General features: G+C 36.5%; 1 protein-coding gene across 16 annotated transcripts in view; it reads left to right on the forward strand.

The window, feature by feature from the left end:
- The window catches only part of PLEKHA5 (pleckstrin homology domain containing A5), a 176,037-nt gene that overhangs the window by 149,785 nt on the left and 3,209 nt on the right, over positions 1-23,043 (forward strand). For 4 of the 16 annotated variants that reach the window (XM_076342275.1, XM_076342427.1, XM_076342418.1 and 1 more), the window contains 14 exons: positions 1,746-1,808; positions 2,963-3,043; positions 3,178-3,327; positions 4,755-4,856; positions 5,931-6,042; positions 6,298-6,344; positions 7,244-7,432; positions 8,006-8,123; positions 12,026-12,141; positions 13,463-13,672; positions 16,402-16,560; positions 17,812-17,939; positions 18,788-18,933; positions 20,140-20,244. In XM_076342275.1, the coding sequence (XP_076198390.1) occupies positions 1,746-1,808; positions 2,963-3,043; positions 3,178-3,327; positions 4,755-4,856; positions 5,931-6,042; positions 6,298-6,344; positions 7,244-7,432; positions 8,006-8,123; positions 12,026-12,141; positions 13,463-13,672; positions 16,402-16,560; positions 17,812-17,939; positions 18,788-18,933; positions 20,140-20,234 (1,716 nt within the window). In that variant the 3' untranslated portion in view covers positions 20,235-20,244. Of the gene's footprint in view, positions 1-1,745; positions 1,809-2,962; positions 3,044-3,177; positions 3,328-4,754; positions 4,857-5,930; positions 6,043-6,297; positions 6,345-7,243; positions 7,433-8,005; positions 8,124-12,025; positions 12,142-13,462; positions 13,673-16,401; positions 16,561-17,811; positions 17,940-18,787; positions 18,934-20,139; positions 20,245-23,043 lie in introns of those variants that run through there. The other 12 variants (XM_076342265.1, XM_076342285.1, XM_076342294.1 and 9 more) reach the window with 4 other exon arrangements.

Raw genomic sequence — 23,043 nt, forward strand, 5'->3', positions numbered from 1 at the left:
GTGATAGGATTTTAATAAGAAGAATTAGCACGTGTATAGTATTCTTTGAAAATGTGTTTTCATTTTCCAAATTCTTAAAATATGTTCCTTTTAGGAGGTAGGCAGGGATAAGGATGCTGGATTGGCAAGCTATTTTAAACTCAGCTATAATTAAGGTTGAAATGCTAAAAAAAAAATGCCTCTTTTTTTTAAAAAAAAAAAAGTGTAAAAAACACTGGCTTGAAAAAAGAACATTACATTTTTCCAGGCAAGCCATATAAAATGCTGAGCAGTGTCTTGGGAAGATGTATTTATCTAATAGGGGTAATATCTCTTTTGTAGAATCTTTCTGTTGTGAAATATAACTAGGTTTTCTCTGTAAGTTAAAGACATTTGGCCATGTTTATGAGTTTGTTTTTCAAATATTTCCATTCCTCATTTTTCTCTCATTGTGATAAAATCAACAGTTAAAAACTACAACTCCACAATAGTAGGAGTTTAAATAGATATCTTAATTTTTGTGACATTCATGAGGTGCAAAAGTGCTGTGGCTTTTTTCATATTCCAACACTTGTTTTCGTAAAATGTCCATTTCAAAGAAAGTTACTGTGTGGTTTTAATACACTATACATACTTTTAAATTGTCACCAGGTGCATTTGCATGAGGTATGTGGACATAATGTCTTGAAATGAAACACTTAAGTGTGTTGGAGATTTATTGTATGTTTGGAATGCTTGTCTGATTAACCCTTCCCTAGTCCTTTTATTTATAAGTGTCCTTTAACATGGACTTGTGTTTTTATAGTCTTTCTTGCACTATTAAGTCACGATGACCTGATTATGACAGATACATGAAAGGAAAGCATCTATGTTGGGACTCAGTGCACATGTGTTTTTAATTAAATAGAATATGAAGGTTGATAGTGTTACGCCAATGCTTGCTGTATAGGATATTAAGTAGTTACTGTATGCGACAGTCCATTCTAAAATGGGGAGCTACCTTTTTTCATGTAAAATATTTTTAAATCTTGTTACTGGTCAGTTCAGAGACTGAAAGAGTTAAGAACTTAATGGGAGGAGCTGTATGAAAGTAGTTCGAGGATACCTTACATGCTGACTGGCATGGGGAGACGAGTTTGCCTAGGTCCAAAGGTAAAACAGAAGGGCTTCCATTTATGGCATTTCTGGGAATACTCTGTTGGAGGGGAGGGAATCCATATGGAAAAAGTAGGCAGAAAGGTGTTCGGCGGCACTTATTGGACATATGTCTGTAATGAGATATTTTACACATATTTTGTATACTTAGGTCACTCTGTTCTGATTTCAGATTCACATTAGAATATCTGCCTTGTGAATACACTTGACTTTAGTGGGCCTAGAATGGTTAATTCCAAGTAGAATGAGTCCCTGTATTTAGAATGCACATAAGAAAACTTACATAATGATGCATAACTGTGTCTAGGTGTACTCTGGCAGTTTCACCTTCCTACATAATCCATGTTTGAGTTAGTTGTACATCTTTAAAAATCCAGTTTGCATTAGAAATATAGCCAGTTAAGTTAATGCAACTTTCTACTGACAGTCTGCTTGACATTCCATTTACTTACCTTCATTAATATTTATTGGCTAAAAATATATTGTTCAATGTGGTATGTTTGACTTCCAAGCAAAAGCTGAATTCTGTATTACAACTCTTAAACTGAACAGTAGTTTCATTTTCATAGTCCAATTAAGTTGTTTTATGGCAATATTATTCTTCCTTATAGTTAACACAAGAAGAATGTAGGGGTACACTATACAAATATAGAACTGAAGAGCTGGATATTGATGTAAGTCATTTGTATTTCTTTCTTGGAAATGTTGGTATTTCTCTTTATTTTGATAATAATTTTCCCCTTGACTTCTGGGTTTGAAACACAGTTCATATAGGTGATTACCAACAGAAATTGCTTTGTGAAATTGAGGGGCATAAGATCCTTTTTGTAATAAGCTTCTAACTTGCAGGAAGTATTACATTTTAGGCTGAAATTTCAAGTATTATATCTATCTGTTCAAAGGTGAGTTGCTTCTAGAAAGGAATTAATTACTTTAGAAGCGAAAAACTGTAGCTGTAGTTCAGTTATGAGCATGAGAGATGTAATTTCTCAGGAAATATGACCGATGTTCCAAAACTGAAATTTGGCATGGGTAGTTACCTTTCAGAGTATTGGGTTGCTAGTTACTAAAGAAAAGGGGCTTGGTGTTTAAAGTCAGTTTTAAAATTGGTGGTGAAAAACACGCACAAATAGTCATACTGTATATGCATACATATGCATGTCTAGTCATTCTTGCACAATGCAACTAAGAGTAGAGATGCTGATTTAAGGGATGTTACTTTAAGAGTAAAAAAGAAAGCAGGCTTCCAGGGTTATCTTAGAGTTAAAAAGTCAGAGCAGCACAAAATGAACCATAGGAGTTGTTCAAATAGAAAAGTAAACTGGTTCAAATTGGTTAGGGTGCACTGAACAGTTATTTGCTCAAACTGGAGCTGGAGTGGAACAGTTTTAGTCATAGCCAAGCCTCGATCAGAGGTAAAACAGAGCAGAACATGGATAGTATTAGTAACTAACTATTAAAAACCTGAAGTGAACCATGGGAAAAACTGGGAATGTATGCAATATTCTTTATAATACTGAGGAATATGTAAATTAAAATGGTATTTAATACCTGTTATTAAGTTGTAAAGATTTAGCTGTAGAATCATAAATTACATGTTTTGAGCCACGCTGTTTCAGGTTATAACACTTACTTCATAATATCTTAAGAGGGTTTCTTTAGGTTAATTTGAAAATACAACGCTGATGCCTTCAGAGTTTTAGAATTCACATTTTGTGGTAATAAAATTTTATATAGATTCTTGTAATGATTTGATCAAGTTTTATATTTTGATTGCTGAAGATGTTAAAAACGAAATCCTAATTGTGATCATTTTCTGTTATACTAGGCTAAGCTTAGCCGTTTATGTGAACAAGATAAAGCTGTACAAGCACTGGAAGAGAAGCTTCAACAGCTACACAAGGAGAAAGTAGGACAATTGTATTTATTACCTAAAGTGGATGTTATTTTACATGCTTATTATCAGAACATTGGTAACTGAAATAAAATGAGAATCAGCCCAATGATGCAGAACATTAAAAATAATTCTTTTTGTTATAATAGTACACGCTTGAGCAAGCTTTGCTATCAGCAAGTCAGGAGATAGAAATGAATGCAGATAATCCCGCAGCCATACAAAATGTAGTCTTACAGAGAGATGACTTGCAGAACGGACTCCTTAGCACTTGTCGAGAAGTATCGCGAGCTACTGCAGTAAGTAATACGTTCTTCCCAGTAAAACTCAATGAAGTGTTAAACGATTATCTTCATGTTCATATTCTTAATTGGGTTGTCTTTTGTTATTTTTCCTTACGTTCCAGCAAAACTCAGTTGTCTTTTACTTGCTTATATTTTTGTCAAAGGCAGCTGGAAAGTGATCTTTTCACTGTATTCTTCGAGTAGTCTTTCTTCACTTTTTTTTTTTTGGCCAGGAATGAGTGCATGCTGACTCTTAATTGGTGTGGTAATTTTCATCTTTATAGTATGAAAAATTGATTACAGAAGTAGTAAATAATGCAAATAAGCTATTTTACGTGGTGGCAAAATAGTAGCAAGCACAAATTTTATCAGATACTTGATCAGATAGGTGACTTTAAGCAAAAGCAGCTGCAGGATGAAAAGAAGAAAAGATTATACTGTCGTGGTCTGTCTTAACAGTGGGCCATTATATTTAAAAGATCTTTCAAGTCATGCACTTTCAAAAACCTAAAAAAAACCCCAAAACAATAAACAAACAAAGGAAAGGAAGGGAATTGCTATTTACTGTCCTTTTCCACTTCTTGATGGTTTCTACGCTGAAATGACAAGGTAAAGAATCATTTTTGCCTACTTAACTATATATTCAAAAACGTATTTCAGTGTCAAATTCCAGTGGTTTGCTGTGGTGAAATTGATACGAAGTAGGCCCTGAAATACTGGTTTTAGGCTGAACGTTAGACTATGTTGTAAAAGGAATTGGTGGGACAAGGAAAAGGGAATCAGGGGAAAGGAAATCCTCAGGATATACTTTCCCTCATTAACTTTTTAATTTATGCTAAATTGAGAAATTGCTTGACGTAGGCTTAAAAAGTGAGATGATAGAGCTGACCTCAAAGAAGATTTTCTTTTTGCACCTTCTCCCTTCTGTTGTTTGTAGTTTCACATATGTAAAATAATGGTGTATCAGCAGGCCTGGGGCATTCACTGGTGACCTTACAGGCAGGGTTGGATGACTTACATTTGTCTTGCATAATATATTGTGTATACACACACATGCTGTGCACTCACACATATGTATTCTGTGTGATAAAAGAGACAAATTTGCATCCATTTTTGTGGTTTTCTGCCTCGGTGGAAGGACAGCTTAAGACCCACATGCCTGCTGACTATAAAGACATATTCTGAAGATCTTGCCCTTGCCTATCTTTTGGTTGTGAAAAGACAAAATGCTGTTTGTTCGAATTCCATTCAGTATCATTAGAAAAATCAAAAAGCTATTTAAACATTGCATTCTCTAAAATACATATTTATTTATTGCTGATATCTATTTATGCATTACTTCCTGAAGTTTCATGCTACTGAATGAAGAAAAATAGCCTTTTTTTTTTTTTTTTTTAACTTGAATATGCATCTGTAATTCTTTACTTTTGTTATATACTTAGGAACTGGAAAGAGCTTGGAGAGAATATGATAAATTGGAGTATGATGTAACTGTAACAAGGAGCCATATGCAGGAGCAACTTGAACGGCTTGGAGAAATTCAGGTGTGGCATAGGTCTTAAAGTACATTTAAGTCATTTCAATTTCTACGATTTTGTTTAAAAACTACACAAATGAAAAAAGGGGGACACATGGCGCATTAACTTACAAGGTATAAAAAGAAATTAAAAGTTTGTAAGTTGTTGAAGCTACAGCACTGGTTTTCCTGTGTCTTGGAAGCCTCTTCTTTCTGTTTCAGTGATGGTGTCCAAAATGGGGTAGTTTTCTCAGACCTTACTTGCTATGACAGTCATAGTCATAGCAATTAGTAGTCCTTCCATTCAGTACATTTTAAAATGCAATTAAATCATTCTATCAAAATAAATTATAATAAAACATATTTTAAGCATTGCTTCAGGTCTTACATCTGAAGAGTTCTGACGTGTATCTTATTAGCTCGCTGTGCTGTGGAGGATTGGACAGTTAGTGTAAGTTCTGCATTTCTAAGGAGATCTTTCTGAGAGACACATACACACACGGATGTGCATACATTATCTGGAATAGGCTGATGGGTGTGGTCCATGCTGGGAGGCATTAAAGGCTGTTTGCTCCAGGGATTGATTTTCTATGCAGCTATGAAAGGGAGATTACAAGGAAGCCCAAGAGCTGAGAAATTTTGTGTTCTGCAGTCCAAAGCATGCATGGCTGTGAATGCAAATAGGCCCACAGTTTATATGCTAGCATGCAAACAAACACCGTGTTCATCTCCACCTATTTTAGGGTTGGAACTGATGATTCCTTTTCTTTTGTTGTATGTAGGTCTCCTGTGCAAAGTTTGCTTGGATTTTCTTTGGCGACAGTAGATACAATTCTATTCTTAAGGGGAGTTTGGACTAGCAAATTGCTGTCAAATTAACTGACACACTACAAAATTACTTAATCTTGTACTTTTTGTTTCTGACAATATTTGAATGTTGCATTTTTATGGGAAAGGAGAGTGTCTGTCATGACTGCATTTTATTTTCCTTCATTGGGAAAGGATATGCGGTGTAGTCTAAAGCAAGAAAAAGGTTTTCAGTTTTTTCCTCTTGCAATGTATTCTAATTTATCGCCTATACGTGCTGTTTATTTACTGGCAGACTGAGTCAGCAGGGATACAGCGTGCTCAGATTCAGAAGGAACTGTGGAGAATTCAAGATGTCATGGAGGGTTTAAGTAAACATAAACAGCAAAGAAGCTCTTCAGAGGCAGGTAAACTGATTGTTTTTATCTCGTAGGAAGTGAGATTGGATCATACACATTTTTGAAGGATAAGCTCCATAGTTGTTTTTGTATGTTTGAAAAAATGGTACAATTGCTGAGAAAAGAAGAAAGCAATCATCTATTTTAAGTTGATGCTTTGTGTATTTGTTTGATAGCAACAGGTTATAGTTCATATTTTAAAAGCTATTTATTGAAAACAATTTTTCTCTTTGTTTCTATGCCTTCCCCCCTCCCTCCAAACAGGCATCATGGGATCAAGGACATTTTCAGCTATTAAATATAAAAATGAGGTATGGTTTTAGTATATTTACCATTTTAGCATCACTGAATTTCTAATATACATATGATAAAAATGAGCATTATTGTAATTGTTTTAAGGATGCCTGAAGTATGTATTCAGTATGTTTCTGTGAAAATATTGCATTATGAATTAGTTTTAAAGACTGGTATCTCCACTAGTAATTCTAACACTTTCATTTGTTCTGTGTCTTTATATTCTCACCGGTATGTTTCTCTTTTCCATTTCTCACCTTTTCCTTCCCCTAGGCTCTTACCCTAGAAATATAAACCCTGATTTATGGATTTGTTTTCTACCCACCACACTTTTCATGGGAAGAAATACATTGCTTTATATGTCTATTCACATATTGAGCCTGGTTCTCAGATGGCCAGAGCACCCACAAGAACAGCTGAAACTGTGGGAGCTCCCAAATGTTCAGTTCCTCTGAAAATCTGGCTAGAAGTTACAGTTTTAAAGGGACATTGTCATGGTTGTCTAAAGTTTATGCAATATACATCTGGCTTACAGGACTTTCTAGAGGTCTAATTTATATACAAGTCTTTTTAAAAGATACTGAATTTAGTTTTTAAAAGGATGATTCAGAGAGTTCATACATGTCCCAATGGAAAGTGCAGGTGTTAGCTTATCAAGATTTTCAATTCTAAATAATGAAACTATTGAAGTATCTCAGTCTAGGTGGTAGTAATAAAATAAAAAAGCAAAGAAAATAACAAAAAAAACCCCAAAGAAAATAAAGCTGTCTTGGCCTTTTTTTTTAGTGTGACATTGTCCCTTTAATTCCAAAATCTATAGCTGGTGTAGCTATGGTAATATATTTTTCTTTTTAAGTTATAAATAATTGTAACAGGTGTACACATCTAAATAAGGTGACTATTCTACAATCTTTAGGAAGAGGAAGTAGTCCCACCTCGTCCTCCACTCCCTCGGTCCTATGACTTTACAGAGCATCCTCCCATAATCCCCCCTCTGCCCAGTGATAGCAGCTCCTTGCTCTGTTATAGCAGGGGCCCAGTACATCTGCCAGAAGAAAAGAAGATTCACCAAGTTCAAGGATATCAGAGAAATGGATCTTACTGTGTAAGTGGCTTAAACTGCCACATTGTTCTTGAAGCATCCCCCTTCCTTTGCACAGTCACAATTTTTATTTTGTCATCTGGCTACTTTTGTGTTATGTTTTCACTTTTGGCTACTTAGTTTTATTTATAGCTCCATCATCTGCTCTTCACATTTTCCTGTCATATATTCTGTGCATATATAAAATGTCTTAAGACTTAAATGCGCTGTACCTGAGTAAATTTCAGAAAACTAAATTCTTCTACTCACAAGTTCTTAAAAAAACTCTAGGCTCAGAATCAGTTTTTGCTGAAGCCTTATACAAATTTGTTTCCTGAAGACCATTTAAAAGCAAAAAAAAAAACCACAAAACCCCTCCGCATTTTTATGGCAATTTTTTTCTGTAATTTCTGAAAGTCTGCAAATGCTGTTACTCAAATTAACTACAAAGAAATACTGCTGCAGTAGCACTTGAACAGTGAAACATTATCTTAAAGTGAGAGCAGAGTCATCACAAAATAGCTGTTTGGAGTCTTAAGACATAAATGCTCGTATAAAAATGCCTGTTTATTTACCTCATAACTTGTCGTTCCTCAGGGTCCTGATTATAGGCTTTATAAGAGTGAACCGGAGTTAACTACAGTAGCAGAAGTGGATGAGTCTAATGGCGAAGAAAAAACAGAACAAATTTCAGAATCAGAACCTACAGCTAAAGGTTTGTCCCCAGGCACGGTGTTCACAACGCTTCAGCCTTTTTCACAAGGCATACAAAGTTTTAACTGTTACAGAAGCTATGTCATCCTTCGTATTTTTGTAGCCTGTCCATTTCTTAATATGATGAAACAGCTTCCACGATAAAATAATGATTTAATTATATGACGAGAAAGATTTCAGTCAATTACACCGCAGAAAAATCAAACATTACACTCACCAACAACCCTGAAATCCTTATTGACACCATGTCTAATCACATCACTCACATTCCCCACACATCGTTCCCTTGAACAATTACCCATTTTATGTTCTTGGCCTTGAACAATTATTCAGTTTTTGAATCAAGCTCCTGATGTTATGTCACTGGAACGTCCAAAAAGGCAGCACCACAGAATTTTCAGGCTCTTATAAGGCAGGGAAACAATGTCTTTTTCTTTTTTTAATCTTGTAATTGTTGAATTGCCTTCTGTCCTCTGATATAATAGGAATAATGATCATGACCTTGGAGTGTACGGACAATAAAGGTCTTTGCAATTGCTAAATGCTTTAGATTCTTCTCTTCATCTAGCTTCCATAAAAGCTACTAATTGCTTGGTGGAGTCTTTTACCAGGAAGCGCTTCTCAATTCTGTTTGTTAAAACACACAGAATAGTTTGTTAAAGGTGACTTCAGGAAAAGCAGTTTGAGCACCTCCCAGAAACTGAGTGTTAAGAGCTTTTGGAAAAGTAACTAAACTTATCCATTTCTTTACCGTAACGGTTGATGTTTCCAGTGCCAGCAAGATCACTGCCTTCTGTTATGGTAGTTTGACTAAGCACGCACATAGCAGGCTGGTGCAACAGTACCAGCATTTGACCAAGAACTATGATCATATAAGGATATTATTTTCATCAGAACAGTAATGGAGGTTTTTAAAACTAAGGTTAGCGTACAGTTTGGGTGTAAACAATGTGAATGGCCCCATGATATATGATATAATTAAGCTTGCACTTACCAGACAATTAGGCAATTCAGATTCACTATGGTATTTGCTGAGGTATAATGTTCACTTAAGATAGGTATTAAATCTCTTTTAACTTGGTGGTGAAAAGTGCAAGGTTTAGCCTGAGATTTGCTAATCATCAGACACCCAAATCAAGGAAGTTGCCTTTCTGACAACATACCTAGGTTTTATTGACCTGTGGTGTTCCAGATTGTTTATGGTAATTTATGACAAGAGGTGAAGTAATTGTCAAGACAATATAAGAAAGCCTGCACTGATGATATAAAGCAAACCAATACTTTTTGAGCATCCCAGTCTGCTTTCTATCTTGTTCTGTAAGGACAGAAGTAATTTTATTATGTCCATTTGTAGAAAAACAGTCCTCAGTAAGGGAAAGCAATAACACAAATTCTTCCAATATAAATAATATTTTGGGCTGGGGGAGAGAATAGCTGCAGTGGTAGCAAGCAGCAAGAGGCTTTTTATCTTCTTAAACAACAGTGTGAAGTGGGTTTAGCATAGCTGTGTTTTATCATCTGGTCCACGCTTTTGAGCATGTGAATTTTCTAATGGATATTTCTTGTTCTATGTATTCACTTATAATAACAATCCCCATGCAATAGAAAAAATATAACCATTCCTGTTTTTTTTTTTTAATAGTGCGTATGCCATTACAACTATATGCTGTTTCAACAAACGTTTTTATGCCATTCTATTTTAACAGCTTATAAGCTGAAAAGGAAACAAACTCAAAGGCAGCTCATCTCTGCAATTTTTCTTTCTTGCTGTTTTAAGAAGTCATACTTAAATGACGTAGTTTCCTATTGAGGGTGGTTCTAAAAATTGGTAAATTTCAGAGGAAATTTAAAAAATGTTTTTCTAGTTCATTGTGCGTGTTACTGTACTAGACACTTCTCATGTTTCTTCTGTCAGCCATTTCCCTCTCTTTTCAAATGTCAACAGTCAAAGAGAAACATTTTAATGGGACTATGTAAAGTAACCCTAACAGCTGTCTGCAAGCAGAGGAGTATTTGTGACCTGAATGGTACATAAAGGTGATACAAAAGGAAAATGGACTTCTGCTGTGTTTTATCCTCTTTACATCTAAAGGAGACCCAACTGTTGCTTTATAGTTTTGTTTTGAATGATGGATTTGACATTCAAATACCTCCAGACTATTTTGTCAGCCTATCAAACAATTTGGAGAAAGAGTTGAGCCTTCACCGAGTCAATATCTCCTCTGAAATCTGTGCAACTTCAGGAAAAACAAAGAGAAATAATTTGGCTATCAAAGAAGACATTATATCTATTTTTAGGCAAAATCAGTGAGGAAACAATATTTTTAATAGTTGGATTTCCTGCATGTATCAAGAAGCAAAAATGAAGCATGTGTTATTTAATTATATCTATATATTTTGGTAAGTTTTAACTCACTTCAGTTTTCTACCAGCTTAATTACATTTTGGCAGGGCTTCTCTAAGTAGAAAAACTAGTGGTGGGTATTGTTACGAGAGGCTGAATGTAGTGGACATCAGGACACAGAGTATCTTCAGCTCCCCACCAGGCAGAGCCTGGCTGCTGCGGTTCCCTGTCCCTAAGTACAGCGAGCTGCATGGCTGAGGACGTAGTCCCACTGTGCACAAGCACAGCCGCAGCTAACCAGAACAGGTAACGCGAACAGGTTTGAGACCAGTGCTGTTATAGGCACCGCATAAACAAGACCAGCACTCACATGAAGGTGAAACAACACAAATAACATGATCCTGTTCTCAGGATCAGCTGTTCGCCAGCTAACCAGGCTCAAAGCTTGCTAGCTGATCTCATACACATATAGACATGAGCACACAAATGAGCACCTCCAAGAGCTGGCCAGACCTATGGTATCTCCATCAGTCAACTCTCAGTACCTCTGGCCTCTCCAGTATCTGAATCCTAGACCTAAGGTCTCTTGGACAGCTGACTCCTACACCTTGTATTCTGCTTGCCATCTAGTCTTGTCTTAAGTTCATTAGCATCTCACAGACAAAAGGTTCCCCCTGGTAGCAGATCCAGACTTACGGTCCTTCTGGTAGCCAACCCGCAGACCTGCAGTCTTTCCTGTCTTTGTCCCCCAGACCTATGTATGATCTCTCTGCAGCTGTCTCCTACTGGCAAGCTAGACTGGCTTGAAGATCAGTAGCATCTCTCACGCTCTCATGTGTAGAAGAGAAAGCAGACTCACATGGAAAAAAGAATAAAATTTAATAAGATAGGACAGACTGCAATGCTTGGTCAGACAAGCATACTGACAAACAGCTTGTTTATGCAAAGCTGGCCCCTTTTATTCCCCCTCCTCTCTGTTATTCCACGCCTGTTCTTTCCCATCTGCTTTGCCCCATCCCTTTCACAGCCTTTGTTTCCTCCCAAATAAACAACCCACCTATAATTACTTTTTGTTCATTGGTCCCACTTTTGCTAAATTTTGTATCTTCGACACCATTATCTAGGTAAGCTTGGCCTTAAGCGGTAGCACTGATACGGTTACCTAGGCACTCTGCTGGCTTTGCAAACTCTATTCCACAAAAAGTTCCCAGTACTGACGTCCGATTGTCAGTTTGGCCATCTTTCACGTAATTTCCCCTTAACCACCTGTGAAATCTAGCTGTTCCACACGGTGCTATCTAACTTGTGTCTGTTTCTCACAGAAAATTTTTGTGGTTATATTTTCATGTCCAGCAATTTCTTCTGCTGTGTGCAGTAGTTTCCCATGGGGAAAGTCATCTGCCTGCATACCTGAACAGACGTGATAGTTAGGCATTAAGATCTTTGCTGTCTTTTGAAGGACAGCTTCCAAGGCTGGCAACATGTATTTTCTAGAAAGCAATAAACTGTTTTGGCAATGTTTTGCATAGAACTTAGTACGTTGCTTTACTGTTTTGCAGGCTCACATTTTCCTGTGGGAGTTGTACCACCCAGAACCAAATCACCAACGCCAGAGTCTTCAACAATAGCGTCCTACGTCACTTTGAGGAAGAATAAGAAGATAGATCTAAGAACGGTACTTTAAAATAACCTTCGAGCATTGATGGATAGTGATGTGTTCATTTCTAAGTTTAAGTTCTGTAGTTGCTTCAAAAGTTGTAGTTACCTTTTTAATTTTCTTTACAAAAAAATTCACTGTTCTAAAAATATACTAAATTAGTGGAGACAGCTGTAGAAAGAATGACAAAATTATAAAGGTCGTGTATGTTAAACTGCGTAGAGACAGTCAAACTGGGCAAGAACTAAATGGTAATGATAAATCTACTAAGCTGCTGAAGTTCAGGCTTGAGTTGCAAGGACATAAAGCGTCTTAGGTTAAAACTTTGAAGGACTTGTATTTGGCTTCTGGGGCAATTTAACAGCCCTTGCGTAACAAATAGTGGCTTTTCTTTATTTAACTACTAAAATGATTTGGGAAGTACCTAAAGCGGCCAGAAAATAAGGGTACAGTAAGCAATATGTGGATAATAAGCCTGGAATTTCAGATTAGAGAGTCCTGTAATCTCTGGGTTGCAGACAGACGTTTACATGTAGTTCATGCAAAAGGGAGGAAAACTTTTGCCATAGTTACAGCATGAATACAAGAGGAGAAGTTGTAGGAAGAATGGGAGAGGAGAGAGAAACTCACAGGATGTTGACTGGAGAAAGAATACCACTTTTCAGAAGTGAAATCAGTTACTGTGAACGTACAGAATGCAGCTGATTAGCCCGAAGTAAATTTTTTTCTGTCATACGAAGTACAGATCTGTCTGAACATCAGTGAATTTCAAGAACAGAGTAGGTAAAGTGATGGTTGTTATTTTGGAAGTAATATAATGCTTAGAATTACAGATTTTTAAGTGGTGATAAATTCACTTTGTTTCAGCCTGCACTTGCCGTTAAATGATGTCCAGCTCTAGTTCTTCTTGAAATAAAAAGGCAGAAATCGCTATTAGATCAACTGGTATAAATGTCCTGGATTGTTAAATTTTGGTTATGTTTCTGTCTCAATCAAGTAACTTGTGTTTGCTTGTCATTTAACGTCTGGTAAATTGTTTCAACTTGATAGGATGGCTTTAAGAGAGCATCTACCCATTCTCTTAATGTTTATTATTGATGGTGGTAATGTCACTGTTCAAAAAAGCAAATTATTCCTTCCTTTATTTTGAATTTCGGTGTTCGTTTAGTAATAAGTGGTCCTTGTACTTTCTTCACATACATAGAAGATCTTTACTTGCCCATTATTTTTCTGCTCCTTAGTAAATCATTAGGTGATTTTTACTGATAAGCTAAACAGTTTAGAATCTTGCTTTTTTAAAACAAGTGTGTGCATATATACATATTTTCTTCCATTTAAGGAAAGACCAAGAAGTGCAGTGGAGCAGCTGTGTCTTGCAGAAAGCACACGGCCTCGAATGACTGTGGAGGAACAGATGGAAAGAATAAAGAGACACCAACAAGCTTGCCTGAGAGAGAAGAGAAAAGGACTCAGTATCATTGGCGTTTCAGACCAGTCTCCTTCACAGAGTGTGTCGTCTGTCAGAGATAATCCATTCAAATTGGCACAGGTGGGTCCCACGTTCTTCAAAAACTTTAATGTGTCCAATTAAGAAAAAAGTTTCAAAATTGTTCTTTTTCCAAAATCACATGCCACTATGGGTGTCTATTTGAGACCGCTTGTACAGAGTAACAGTCACAATTCTCTGCCATACACAAGAGAAAGGGAGAAGACAACCTTCGTGCTTACACCTAATGATAGTAGAAGTCACTTCTTTGTCTTTTTGGAAAAGAAATAGTTCAAATCTACATATGTTTGATTATGCGTTGTGATGTTTGTGAATGGTTTTTTTTGGTCAAATCTAGCAAACAACATGAAATTGCAAGCTTTGTGACTAAAAGCAGTGTCGGGGAGAATCATGATTCAGTTGATGTACAAATTATGAAGATTTTTCTCCCATGTAATATATTCAAACATCTGTAACATTTTTAGGTAGGAATGTGTATTTATGATGATAGCTCTTAACTGGTACTCTTCTGTTGTGGTTTTTGAGCCCATAAATACATAAAAATAGAACCCTCACTTGTCACTCATTCTTAAACAGTTAAGGCAAAGAAATGAGTTTATTCAATGGTTAAGGGTGGGGAGAGAGGAGGAAGATATAACTGCTGGTCATTAACCAGGAAATACTATCCTGAATATACATCTTACAAAAAAAAAAAAAAAAAAGGAGACAGACAGACACAAACCCAAAACCCAACTAACAAACAAAAAACCCACACTACTTCAGGACAAAAATATCAAATAGATTCAGGGTAGTGGATGTTAGACAGCCTACTACATTCTAACTGCTAAGAATTAGTTTTCTTTTTCAATAGCTTAATGGAGTTACCTTTTTTTTTAATCTTCTGGCATACTTTTTTCCTCAGACCACACTGGTTTTGATTTTTTTTTTACACTGACATGGAAATGCCTTCTTTTATGTTTTGTACACATTTTAGCATCTGATTTTTCCAAAACCAGATTAAATGCATTGCACTGTTAAGAAGTCACATATTTCCAAATAAGTTTTAGCTTTGTTTTTTTTTTTTTCCTCTGAACATGCTAAACTGCCTTCAGAGCTATACAAAAGTTACTTTTCTTTCCACAACATTGGATCCCCAGAAGACACTGAATTCAAGTTTTGCCTTTGCAGTAGAGCATCTGTATTTGGGATGACATCATGAATGCTACACATGAAGGGGGCTCCTACAAATATTTTTGTGATTAATGCTGCCTTTCTCAAGAAAAGGACGTGCAAAGCAAGGCTTTGCAGATGTTTCTTTTTGTAGTTTTTATAGAGGTGGCTGAGCTTTACCACTTTCCAATGGTATCATTTCATTCCTCAAGGTGAGGAAACTGCAGTCATGCACGTGTCATACCTGGTGAGCCAGCACATTGGGAGCAGAGTGGGGGAAGTGGCCAAATTCTCTGTGCCAGCACTACTTGCTATGCAGAACTCAAAAGAATTTTGTTCATGTCAGCACGTTCTTCAGTCTTCTGTGTGAGATCAGTGCTACGTGGATGAGATAAGAAATTTATAGAGTAAGTGAGAACGTGTCTGAATTTAATATTTAGCTAGCAGTCCGTGCTACAAAATCACTTTTTCTATCACAACTTTAATTCTTCCAGAACGCTATTTGGCAAAAAAACCCCAAGATGAGGTATTACACTGTAGTAATAGCTCTTATTTTTAAAAGCGTAGTTTCTATGCCTATTGACTTTTATACAGAAAAATGGTGCAGTGGCATTAACTGCTGGAAGTCTTTACAGGTGGGGTTTGGTTATTTAAGATTTGGAGGAAAAAAAGGATTTTATAAACAGCCTACTGCGTAATTTTTTAAGTGATTACTGAAATACAAAAGGAAGTTGCTTCACAGTTGTTATTGTTTGGGACAAGTGTATGTTATGGGTGCATACTTTAGTTAGGAAAGGAAAGAGATTGATTTGTGAACTGACTTGCATGGAATTTCCTCTTAACAGAGTGCATGTGCTAAATCACAGGAATTCAGCCACAAGATTCACTACTTCCATGGCTCCTATTTTTCTCAGCCCTAGTACTTAGTTTGATGAGACTTAACACGAACCTCACTTCAGTTCCGTTTGCTGCCGAACATAATGTTCGCAGTTCACAGTCTTAAGTCACTTCTACCATCCTTCCTCAAATTTTTTATATCATTATTCTCTGCGCAATGGATTATGTTTTTTTAAGGAATAAGTGATATCCTCTGCCATTATCAGATGCTGTGTTGTCCTCTGTTAAATCAGTTAACAGCATAGGCTTGGAAGACACCCAAGATAATCGGAGAAAATGCACGCAGGTGCACAGTGAATTTTGTATTGAGAGCAGATTTTTATCCATCTCTTTTTTTTTTTTCCAACCAGAAAAAGCTATTTTTTAAAAAATCAGTGCTTATGAATGCAAATAAGAATGCTCCTAAGCCTGTGTGTGACTGAGCTAAATATGAATGGAATTTCAGAAGATAAAGGTGACTAATAGAAATGCTGGAGATCGGGGCGGGGGGGCGCACAGAAAGTACAATAAGCTTACAGAGAAAAAAGTATTTGAACTGTTTCGAAAGGTACAAAAATGAGAACCTTCTAAGTCCTTAACAATTTCCATTTTCCTTATTGCAATGTGGTATGCTTAAGGTTTTTTAAATATTTTTGTTATCACAGTCAGAGGATAGCACAAGACTCAGAACTGAGACTGTGATAACTTTTTTAAGAATATGTCTATATACCAATTTTGTTCCACAGAATCGAAAAAAGGATGATACTGTATCTGGTAACATGAAGGAATTAGAGAGCACTAGTAAAGAAAATAATTCAAAACAAAATGATGAAAGACCTGGAGAAGAAATAGCGCAACTAAAACATGATGGAGAACAAGAACATAATTCAGGTGTTACTAAAGAGGTACTAAACTATCCTTTATTGAACTGTTCATCAGCCTCTCTTGCAGTAGAAAAATATTTTTGAGCCACAGACAGCAGAGTATGGGAAATTGAGCCAGTTCCTTTTGCTTGGAAGATTAAGAGATCTTTTTGGATGTAACAAATATTCTGTAGAGAAGTGCAAAATTGTATCGGATCTGTCTATAGCTGAGAAATTGGATTTTCTTGTATATAATCTTCCTAAATTTCATTTTACTTAACATCATGTGTTACTATCTTGATTGATTGGAAAATTACAAAATCATGGTCTTTACTTCTTTGGAAACAAAACCGATACTAATTTATCTTTAAATAATAATCGTTGATCTGTTCATTGCTTAGGATATCCCAGCGTAGTTTTTGACAATCAATTAATACACCTGACTTTTTTTTTGTTTTGGCTTTAGTGCATCAAATAGTTCATAGGAAGCAGAATAAAGCTGACACAACGATCTATGCATGGAAGTAGGCAGTAACTGTAGTTTGTGCCATTTGGTCACCGGGTTGATTTCTGTCTTGACGATTGTCTCAAACTCACTTGGCAGTGAAGTACCTCGGTGTTTCTGGTACGGCAGTGCCCTGAACACTCAGCAAAAGCAGACTGACTGTGAAGAACAGATTACTGGAGCTGTTTCTACATAATCATATCCTGCTTATAGTTTAATATTTTTTTCCTGACTCATTTTTCCTTTTGTTTTCCTATTTTATATTCGGCTTTTTTAAACATATGTCTGATGGAGAATGGTATAAAATCAAATAATTAACATCTGTTGTTGTTATTTAAAAACACTTTGTATTGAGAGTCTGTTGCTTAAAGTATGCAAATCTTCTAAAGGAAAACTGTGTAACACACATATTGGTTATATCTAATCAGACCTTTAAGAGCAGTGTTCAGGCTCATCAGCCATATACTCCAGTAGCTGGAATCTCTGTTGGCATTGTGAAGAGAGGGATAGCATGAAAAAATAGGCAGGCTGCAATCCAAAGAGATCAGATAAGTTCTGGAAGTTATTAAGCCAAGCCCTGCCCATTGGCTCTGGTATAAGGTTCAGGATGACTCTATTAACCTGAATGGTACTGATAAAAATTTCTTAAGTTATGTAATTCTGAGTTACTAAGTATACATGATGGCAAAATTTGTCTGTTAATAAAACTGTTTCCTGATACTGTATTTCTTATCTACCACTTAGTATGCGTTACAGCTTTTTGTTTCATGATTTCAATTTTTTTATAGCTGACAAAAACTGATGATCTTTTATCAGATGCACATGTTGTATCTGACTCAAAAGAAGTGAGTAATGAAGCGAAAGCAGAAAAGGAAAAGAAAAATAAATTGGAAGAAACACATGATGGTGATATAAGGTAAAAATAAAACAAGATGTTCTGAGGCTATTTTAAACTTGCACATTGTATTTATTAGCTGAACGGACCAAGCAACTAATGAAATACTGTCGCAAATACTTATAAGGTATATTTATGCGTGTTTGAGTGGTTTACATACAGAGAAATGTAGTGAGAAACCTAACCACTGCGGGGGTTCAGTAAGAGGTGATGAGTTGGTGGGAGGAGCAATGTTTATTTCCAAGTATTGCCCCAGTTATAAACAGAATACATTCATAATCCTTGCTTTGGGATACAAAATGTATTTAGTAATGTCATTTCAAGCCTTCTATCAGTTTATTAGGAAAGCTTCAGCCAGGGCTTCCATAGCAAGCTCTTTACCACTGATATTTAGGAAAACTAAATATCTAAAGACTAAGAATAAGCAGACTAAACAGCTTATTCTGTATCTCCTGCTTTAACTTTTTCTTCACTATTTTGGAGTATTGCAGAATTAGAGGAATATTGTGTCTTGGATATTCCTCTTTAAGGATTCATAACTTTAGTGTAAGTTGCACTGCAGATCCTAAGTGAGTTCTTACATTAGGTCGTAACTTACTTACAGCACCCTTCAGCAAAATAGATATCACGCAGAAGGAAACTGCATGAGTATGTGAAGGAAAGGAATTCAGTTTCCAGTGCTTTTTTTTTTAAGTCTTAACTTTACAAGGTAGAAGGGCTTCAAAATACGTGCTTAATTTATATTACACAAACTTGCAAATTGCAACTTTTTTCTATTAACAGAAAATTAAATTAACTCCTATACTTAGTGGTTAGCACCTGAAAATAAGTTAGAGTAAGTTCTAAACGCTGTGCTTTTTTTTAACCAGCTTGCAGAGTGTGACCACAGTTACAAACCACAAACCCAAAACCAGCTCAGAAGAAAGTGAAGTAGTTAGTGTTCAAGAACAAGGAGGGATTATTTCTTCATTTGAATTAGCAGCACAGTCTTCAAAAGGAAATCAGGCAACAGCAGGTATGGAAAAGAGTTAGACTGAAGCACAGCTTATACAGTACATATGTAAAACGATTTCATTTTGATCACGTCTTTTGACACTCTCAAACCCTTGTGAATTGAAAGTGCTGAGCTAGTCTCTATGTCAAGTGTATGGTTTCATAATGTAGAGAAAAACAGTTTCCCAGCGGACAACTACAGAAATTCCATTTTTCTGAGATTTTAATGTAGATCTTATGCTTGCATTTAATTCAGGGAATTAAATAACTATTGCCAGAAATCGAGTCATACTATAGTTGTTGCTTGGAGCAAATCCTTCCCTATTCATCTTGTAGAACAGCATTTCAATCCTGGATATGTATAGATTATTTACCCTTACCTCCTTGCTAATGGATGGCCTCAGGTATGCCCAAGATAGAGGAATCCTTGAGAGTTTCCAATATATCTAGTAGATTTTGAACTAGCAAGTGAAAGACCCTAGTTTGGTCATCTTTTCAGGAGTAAGGAAAGATGAAGAAACAGAAAACACTAGCCAACTGGTAAAACGACTGGTGGTGTATTACTTTGCAAGAAGAGAAGGCTGGAGTAAAGAAAAATTGTTTGCAAAGAGAAAAAAGGAGGGGAGTGAGTAGGGGAGGAGGAAGGAAAAAGATAGAAATTAAGACATTATTAGGATATTTGGTGATGGGAATGGTTAAGTAAGCCAAATCGTTCAATTTATGGATATAAAAGGTGACCTGGACCTTTGTAGTGCAGTCAGCGATCCTTTCTGTGACTTGATAATCGAAACCAGAACTTGTAAATACATTTTATAGCGCTCAGCAGAATAAAAAATGCTTAGTTAATCTGAGCTGGGATATAAAGGTGGGTCTGGGAGTATGCCGACTAGTTAAATTGTACTTCCCCCCCTCCCCCCCCCCCCCCTTTGCAACATACCAGCAACAAATAACACATCAGCATTCATCTGTCTGCTGTTTGTTCCGTAGGTGTTCTGCTAGTCATTTATAGGCCTGAGTAATGATCTTTCCTGAGAACATCTATGCTCTCCCCTGAACTTGTGCTCATTGTGCTGATCAGATTTTAAGTCTTGACTTATGTAACTTTCATTTGGTTCTGCTTATATTTATTATGGCTTGAAATGGTGATTTTCAAGCTTATATTTGTTATGGCTTGAAATCATGCCTTCTGTAACTTGTATTCTTGTTTATCTTGCTGTATGACTTGCAGTGAAAAGTTTGCCTTCTTCACCAGAATCATCATTGTCACCAGCTCCATCTACACAGACGCAGCTCACAGAAGGATCGCATTTCATGTGTGTATAGTTACAGAGAAGTACGTCTTTTTTTCCCCACCCCTCCTGCCATTTTCCTAGCATTTTTCTAAGTATATATGTTCTAGTTATTTTTCCAAGAAACATCTGTAGACAATACTTGGCAAGACAAAGTTATCTGCAATGTTGAACAGAAACTAAACAGAAAACAAAACAAATGCATGTATTGATTTGCTTGCAAGTAACGTATTCTCTATCCAAATACAAAGAGAAAGGACTAATGGGCTTATCAAGCACATTCTCCACAACTGGCAAGTTAATAGCCCTTGGAATTACATGAGAGACCTAAGCTGTTACAAAACAGATACCCAGTTAAGGTATGAGCATCGGTGCTCAGGTGCAAATGAATCTTGACGCTTCAGTCGTGGTAATAGGCAACTAGAGCTAGATCTCTTAGTGATGTGTAGGAGGGAATGGTCTAATGGCCCAAAGAGTTTATGGCTTAAGACATAGATGACTGAGGCATGACAAACAGGAAGGGAAAAAATGAGGGTGGAAGAAATGGAACAATTACAAAACTTTTTTTTTTCTTTCTATAGAGATAGCCCCACACCGTTTCTCTTCCCTTGTCACAGTAGGCAGATTTCTTCTAGGAATCAAGTTAGAAAGCATGAGTTAGGCTAGATTACATGTTCCTACCTGTAGTGTTACCTACTTAATGAATGGAAATGGAAATATAAGTAAGCATATTTGTTTATACAAGTGTTTAAAGAAATTAATAGGATACCAATGTGAATGCTTCAGTACTTTACTAGCATTTAAATCAATCCACGTTTCTTTGTTGTCAGGAAGTATCTGTTTAAATAAGCTTTCTACTAAAAGAATGAACTTTGTTTCAGTAGTAATGTTAAATGCCATAGCTAATGTAACTTAAGAAAACTTTAAAATCAAGAAAACTTTAAAATAGAGATGTTTTCAGTCATTTAGCGTGAGATCTGAAAATGCCTTTTTTTTTTTGTTTACTGTCCCAATCTGTATTGCCAAGCTTTCATCTTAGCAATAGTAGACTTACTCATCACAGGCACCTTTCTTGTATGAACTATGGCCAGGAAACTACTTATAGTCTTTTAAAAAAAAAAAAAAAAATTATTTTCATCTTTTTCTCCTTTTGAGAGAGTGGGAAATGCACTCTTCACATCCAGTACTGCCACCTGTGTTGCTGGCTTCCTGATGGATGTGGTCTGTCATGATTAGATTTAGCTTGGACTTTTGTACTTTTATTGAAAAGTTTTATCACAGAAGTATTTAAAAAAGATAAGTGGGACTATTGAGTTTTTCTGGAAATACTGATTTGTGTTAATGCTTTTCAGTTTCACTGTATAAATACACATGCATTTATCATGCATCTTCTTCTTAAATAGGACAAACATTACCCCATCAACCCGGTTTGAGGTCAGTAGTGAAACTGAAACTGCACTGCTGAATTCTGGCCATAGCCACAGCACGCCTCTCTTGAAAGGGAAAGCAACCTATAACTTCACCGGAAACTTTTTACTAATTGCATTAAGTTGCTTTCAACTCTTTTGTCATCAGTTCCAATGATCACATCAGCAAATTCCTTTTTTTTTTTTAAGTATTCATGCTAAATGTGAGATTAGCAACAGTGAAGTGCTTATATAGTGATCTGCTTTGTAACTTAATGCCCAAGCCCTGACATCCCACAGCGTGGTGTATCCTCGTAGGTACTGGAGCTGTGACTTTTCTGTGTTAAGTACGATTCTACAAATAAGCCTTAATTGCTTATGACAAAACAGTGCATCTGGGATGGCACTTGTAAAACTAATGCTCTGCTTACACATGCCTCGCTGTAATAAAGCAAGGATTCCAGAACTTAAAATACACCCCTTTTGGCTGTTTAGTATTTGAATTGAGTTGGAAAAAGTATTTAACTCCGTGCATATATGTTCCATGTTTCTTTGCCGCACTCGATGCCTCTGTTGGCTGTTTCCTAGGAGCTCCAAAACAAATTCATGCCGTGAGCTGGGCCTAGTATACGTAGGAGATGTAGGAAGCATAGTCTGCTTGCCCGCAGTATTTACTGCCCCTTACCTTCTGGGGCTGCTGTTCCAGTAGTCCAGTGTTTTGTGCTTTGTTGAAAGATAGGTCTTTTAACGTGCGAGAACTCCGTGTCTCTGATGCAAGAAATCCTACGCGGCAGAGGGAACTTCGGAGCTGTGGGATCAGCCCTGTTCGTATGCAACCAAATTTTTCAGGCAGCATCTGGAAAATGTATGGTAGATTTCAGAGAATAATGAGGTAATACCTAAGTTTGGCTTTTATGGTCAATTAGTAAAATGATACTCTTGGCACGATGCCAGGGGAATTTGGCATAGGAAGTTGGTGGCACAGGATATTGTAGGACTAAGGGAAAACCCACTAACACAGAGCTACTTTCTTTGTCACGGCCCTTGCTTTGCAGAGACAAATCTGGATGTGTACTACGCTAACATTGTTACGTTTTAAGCATTACATTTACACTGAGTAACGGAGGGATAATGACATTTTATACAGCACCTGGATCCAAAGCTCAAACATTTTTACTAACAAACTGTTAAAAGCTATTTATAGAAGTCCTTTCAGCAATTACCAAAATGCAGCAAGCTCTGGGTGCAGCGCTTGAACTTCAGAACACCTCACAGCTACCCTGCCATTGCGATGTAGCAACTGAACACTACTGCATCCCTCTTCAAACCGTGCCTGTCATTTGTAAGAGCAATTAGGGTCTCTGCTAATATTACCGGTTTTATATGAAGAACGTTTGGAGATGGCCATGTACACAGGGTAAAACTCTCAGAATAAAT

This window comes from Aptenodytes patagonicus, chromosome 1, assembly GCF_965638725.1.
Source record: "Aptenodytes patagonicus chromosome 1, bAptPat1.pri.cur, whole genome shotgun sequence".
Lineage (NCBI taxonomy): Eukaryota > Metazoa > Chordata > Aves > Sphenisciformes > Spheniscidae > Aptenodytes > Aptenodytes patagonicus.